The sequence below is a fragment of the Pleurodeles waltl genome, chromosome 3_1 (assembly GCF_031143425.1).
Source record: "Pleurodeles waltl isolate 20211129_DDA chromosome 3_1, aPleWal1.hap1.20221129, whole genome shotgun sequence".
NCBI lineage: Eukaryota > Metazoa > Chordata > Amphibia > Caudata > Salamandridae > Pleurodeles > Pleurodeles waltl.
In genome coordinates this window covers 289,906,571-289,912,570 of record NC_090440.1, presented here as the reverse complement: position 1 = coordinate 289,912,570, position 6,000 = coordinate 289,906,571, and the positions used below count along the sequence as shown (strand labels likewise).

Below are 6,000 nucleotides of genomic sequence, written 5' to 3'. Positions count from 1 at the left end.
GAAAACAATAAGTACAAACAAACTTTATGATACCTTTTCTAAATTCCAAAGATGAAATTTTTTACAACGTAAGAAACTTTGGTTTCTGCTATAATTCAGGAGCTGCACAATAAGCTACATTTGGGCCACAGTTTACGCCAAGAGTGCCAATAGGATGATTCTGGATAAAGTTCGACTTTACAGAGCTATCTAAGAAGACATGAGGCCCAGATAGACCCTGAAAAATATCGAGTACAATAATCAAACTACAATCAAACAACGAAGAGACAAAAAACAAAAGTGAGAGTTGTTTCATATTCCTTCATTGTAGAATGAAAGTGTGTTAATGGAACTGAAAATCGTGTATATTTCGAGGCAATCATTTATAAAAGAAAACCGGCTGCTACAACAAACGCGGATGTTGGAAAAGAGTCTAAAATGGTTTCATTGGCCTCAGGCAGGAATATTCAAGATGCTGGAAAGCAGATAAAGACTAGCGTGAAGCACATTAACTAGATGTCACGTAAACCACAATTTTTTTGTCACGATATGCATACTGAAGGAAACTATGACAAGATTTATCAGTCACGAAGAACACCATAATTAATACCAAAATAGTCATTAAATCCTATAGAAGAGTTTGCAGAAGTGGAAAAAACTGCACATACGCAACAATTTGGGTAATAATGTTATTTGAATAAATGTTTTGGTTATTCTATGAATTGAAATTACGAATTAACATAAAAACACTCCTCGTACAATTCGGGGAATCAATAAATGTATAAAACCCTGTAGACGTTTTTACTGCATTGATGAGAAATACTTCGAGCTTTGGTTGGTTGCCTAACGCTATAAGTTGTTGCAAAATGTTAATACTGCTTGCATTTCATATATTTTATTTGCAAATATATCATAGATGTAAAAGGCTTCAAAAATAATTATATATTTACATATACCCATACATAGATCATGGTAGGTTTTATCCTGTAGCATACCTATAGCATATAATTTGAAGGGTTTTCGGAAACTGTATAGCACATTTTCAATTCCAAGTCCTGCGCTATGGCCAGTGCAGTCTAAAACAGAATGAGCAATGCCCCTCATGCTTCTTTCATCCTCAAAAAAGGACTCTACGTTTGTACTCACAATTTCAAATGTACTACACCTGAAAGGAAAATTTACCTAAACTGTGACAACATTTGGTCCAACTTTAATTTACTGTGCAGCCACAACCCCCAGTTCCTCCCTCTTGAGAACTCACGTTACCCATTATACGTGTCCCAGAAGAGGCAAAGCCTGCCAATCACCATTCACATTTCCCACCCCACTTAACATTCCTTTAGGCGAAAATGTAAAATATGCAGTGCTTGCCGGTTCGCTGAAGACCAATGGCTCGTCAGAGCCCTCTGTGCCATACGTCGATCTTATCCGCGACCCGCATGGGACTCCCTAGTGGCGTTTGCTCCACCCTCAATATTCTCCAACCTTGCTGCACGTAGCAGAGCACAGAAGCCTAACCCGGTGCTCTTCCGAAGGCTGGGAAAAGAATGTTCTTTATCTGTCCTCATTGGGGTGAAGCATCTTCTCTTCCACATTTCAAACAAATGGCCATATCACGTCTCAATTCAACCTATTCTGAGGACAGGTGAAGAAAGGTCATTATGCCAGATGTTTCATACCCAGTGTGAACGCGAAAAACACACTGAGATGCATGATGTACAGTCTTTCTTCATACATGGGACATGGAGGTACAAAGCAGACGTTATTAGTTCTAGACAGTCAAAAACTCACAGTGGCACTACCAAGACCAAGAAAGACAATTGATTTTTGGAAGGAAACAATCACATTTTTTAAAAAGGATGATTATATTGATGTTTAAAGCATTTCATTTTTGCCTGTCATAAGAGTCCGTATAGGACTTTTCAGAGTACAAAGGCTCAGAAAAAAATATATATTGGCTGACTTGTGTGGACACCCCGGCAGATTATACCTATCAATATATATTTTGTTGCAAAAAGCCTTAAATAAAGGCGATATGTTTTTGTATTTCTCAAAATGAGAACATGTTTCCATAGCATGGTCTGCCATTTATGACACTATTTATATTCATATTTATTAATGCATCTCTGTTATCAAAAATATGTTTGCTTCAATAAACTCAAGTAGGAAATATGCTGGTTATACGTTATGTTAATATCTGTATGCAATCAACCCGACATAGTGAAAAGCAAATATACTTTCGAGATTTTCAACATATACGAGCAGAATGTGTGTGTATAAAAAAAAATCTCAGAAGCTCACAAAGAGGTGTGGTACAATACTGAATACTCAGACGCGTTCAGATAGAAGGCCGCAGGAGGGCAGCAGCGAGTCTAGTTGCAAACATGTTGTAAATTTAGAGTTTCAGTACTTAACTTGAAGTTGGGCACTTAGCAAAACCGAGGTAACTTGTTAAAGGATTTTCACTTTTTGCTTGTCAGACTAGGCTATTATTTGAGCACCATGACAGAAATGGATGCATTGAATGTGAAAGTATGTGTAAATTCTAACAAATATAATTCTCTTCTATAAATACACGAACACGTCTCAGGTTTCGACAGCCAATCTGTGTCCAAGAAAAGGTTTTCGGATTTTCATTTGTAAACTGGAAATTAAGGTCTTCAGATTTGTTTATTGTCTCTAATCAACTCCATCAAAACCTTGAGTATTTTCAATTGCGATGTGAAGTTTGTCCCATAAGTCTTCAAAGGTCTCATAGGGTGGCAAATCCAATCGATTGAAACTGTCAAACAAAGAGAAGAACTTTAGCATACAAAGTGCTTGGGTATCACGCTGAGATAGTTTAAGAGTTCTGACGAATTTATTTACTTACCAAGTGTGAGCTCTAGGTAATTTTTCAGGGGTACCCCATTGTTCAACCGTAAACAACTGTGGTCCATTTGAGCCTAAAACAAAATAAGGAAATTATTTCATTAGACATCTTGTTGTGATCTCCTTTTATCAACCATTTGGACACATATCCCATGTAGAAAGCTGGCCTGGTGTGTAGTGGACACTTATGGTGGGGTGCCCTGCACCAGGTCCAGGCGACCCCTATTAGGGAATGTAGGCATTGTCTAGGAAGCAAGGGCTCTCTAGAGGTAGCTGTGGATGAGCAGCCAAGACTTATCTAGGAGACATGCAAAGCTTGTGCAATACCTCAATAATCACACAGCACTTACATGAAACAACCACAGGTTACCAGTGACGCTATGGAAAGATGCTTTGCTCCAAGTTTCACTGGCATTTTTATGGGCTGGTAAGAGCAACAACATGTTTGGACAGACGAGAATGAGCATTGGATAAGACATATAGCTCTCTGGATAAGATACATTGATGACATTTTTGTAATTTGGGATGGGTCTGTCAGTCTTTTGCATGACTTTTTGAAATTCATATAATGTAATGAGAGAAATCTAGCTTTCACCCACCAGTTCCTTAGTAATGCAATTGATCTTCGAGATGTACATGTGACGATTCAGAGAGGCAAGGTGTGTACTAGCCTTCACCGAAAAGAGACAGCAGGCAATAGTCTTTTGCATGCACGGAGTCATCATCCAACTCATTTGAAGTGGAGTATCCCCTATGGGGAACTATTGAGGGCCAGGTGTAACTGCAGTGATGCGAAGGCATATGAGAAAGAGGAGGCCATCATGTTGCATAGATTTCAAGTGAGAGGGTATCCTCATCAAGTCCTACTGGGCGGCTAGAGATAGAGCAAGAAGCGTCCCTAGAAAGGATCTCTTTGCCAAGAAATCTGTAACTTCTATTGCTGAGGGGAGGGTGAGACTCATTACCACGTACAATGCTGAATCATAAGAAATCCGAAGGATGATTTCAAAACATTGGTATGTGGTAAAATCGGATAGTGTAGTTGGCAGTTTAAGGTCTCGCCTTCCCCATTGATTACATATCCCAAAGCAAGATCAGTGAGAGATATTTTGGTTCATAGTAATATGGAGACAGTTCCAAAACAGGGTAGTTGGCTGACAGAACAGAAAGGCTTCTATAAGTGTGGTTATTGTAAAGCCTGCAAGAACAGTATTAATGTGAAGACATACCTGATGCCCAATGGACAGGAGAAACAGATTAAGTTATTCACATGCAACTGTGATTTTTGAGTATATGTTCTAGAATGCCCATGCGGCTTAAGCTACACTGGGAGTACTATTGTTCCTGTCAAGAAGCATATTCTGGAACATTTGAGAGCAATTAGAAATTGTGATCACAGTTATCCTGTTGCGGGACTTTGGGAACAAGTACATGCCAAAAATTCTGATACTCTTTCCATTTTTTGGTATTGACAGAGTAGAGGTGTCAACAAGAGGAGGTAACAGAGAAAGGAAACTCCGGATCTTGAAGTCTGAATATATTGTGCGTCTTAAAAGTAAGGCCCGATGGGTCTGAACCTTGAAGAGGAACTTTCTGTACATATAGGTTGAAAACATTTATAACATGAGACAATCAGTAATAATTTTTCATTGTTTGTCTTGTGTTTATGATTTTATGCATGGAGGACAAGAGTCAGGGGTATTTCTACATTCAATACACATTTTTTTGTTTCAGTTTGCTTTTGTAGTGCAGTGAGTAGAAGTTTTTTCAGTATATTTTCCAGTTTATATACATATAATTGGATGCACAGTGTGTGTTCGGTAAGAGAAAGGCATGATAACATTTATTTACTTAATATGCAATATGAGGATGTTACCTTCACAAACAGTTTAAATAAGGGCCGCGAGTATGGTTGGATAAGTCATTGTAATAAAAATAGATGTTTTTGACCACTGACATTGTGTTGCACACTTTGCATATTAGTTGTTCAGTGTTCACAAGTTGCAGATTACATTTTGTATTCAGTTTAGCTGCCTATTGACTTTATCATGGCGTTAGACATTGCATGTGGGACATTGCGGTTGAGCTGTGTTTTTCCACATGGTAAACTGAGCTTGTTTTTCGTATTTTCTCACCGAACACGAACAGTTAGTCAGTCAACATGATAAGAAAGTGCAGTGCAGGGAGCAGTGAGGCCTTGGGAGGAGAGCCTTGAGAATCTGTCTGGCCAGGTTTCAACGTTTTTCTTCCAACTCTGACCTCCAGTAGCCAGCATGTTTGAATATTTCTCTTTCATGGGAGGGTTTTTCCAGAAAGCCCTCTCGGTTCTTTAAAGGTATAAAAAGGTGGCCCTGCTCAGTAGCGAGGGAATTTCCAAGACCTCGTCAGGATTGGACGTCAAATGCCTGACACTTGTCCTGTGAGGGTGGATATCTCTTTCCCGCAGTTGAACGTGGTCATCTTCTTGCTGGCATGAGAAAGAAGAAGAGCTTGGCAGGCCCACAGTGATGAATTTTTACTTTATTCTTTGCTTTGCAATTATGCTATAATATAATCACATATATTTGCTGTGTACATTGCAGCTGAGAATAATTTTTGATACATTTTCCTTTCATTGCTGTGACTATTTTTAAACGTGTGCTTTCGACCTACTAATCTCTTTTTAGGAACCTCGTGGTGAATTAATAATAAATGTCTTCTTTGAACTAAGAAGTGCATTCCAGGGATTTTTGTCAGCTCGGTCATTAGTGAAAGCAAAACAGTCATGTAATACATAAATGACATGTGCATTCATATCATGTCCTAGTGTATAATTTACTTCTAGTTAGCCATTGAGCCATAATACAGGATGTGGGTATTTGAGAAATTGAATAACAAAATGTGATCCTGTTTCTGATGTTTATTATGGCCACTTGGCCAGAACACAGGATATAGATATTTGCAGAATGAATTTAGAACATGATATATAAAACAATTGTGATCCTATTTGTAGGAAGTTGGCTCTGTATATCCTATTTCAAAGTAAGAAATAGTATGCACGGAGTCCAAGGGTTCCCCTGAGAGGTAAGATAGTGGCAAAAGTAGATAATTATAATGCTCTATTTTGTGGTAGTGTGGTCGAGCAGTAGGCTTATCTGAGGGTAGTGTTAA

At 38.5% G+C, this 6,000-nt stretch overlaps 1 protein-coding gene across 1 annotated transcript in view; it reads right to left on the bottom strand.

Moving 5' to 3' along the window:
• Window positions 1–654: 654 nt before the first annotated feature.
• The window catches only part of NEDD4 (NEDD4 E3 ubiquitin protein ligase), a 1,239,834-nt gene continuing 1,234,488 nt past the window's right edge, over window positions 655–6,000 (bottom strand). Inside the window, exons 28-29 of the mRNA XM_069222425.1 lie at window positions 2,852–2,924; window positions 655–2,761 (exon numbers count right to left, since the gene is read on the bottom strand). Coding sequence (XP_069078526.1) covers window positions 2,659–2,761; window positions 2,852–2,924 — 176 coding nt within the window. The 3' untranslated portion in view covers window positions 655–2,658. The remainder of the gene's footprint in view (window positions 2,762–2,851; window positions 2,925–6,000) is intronic.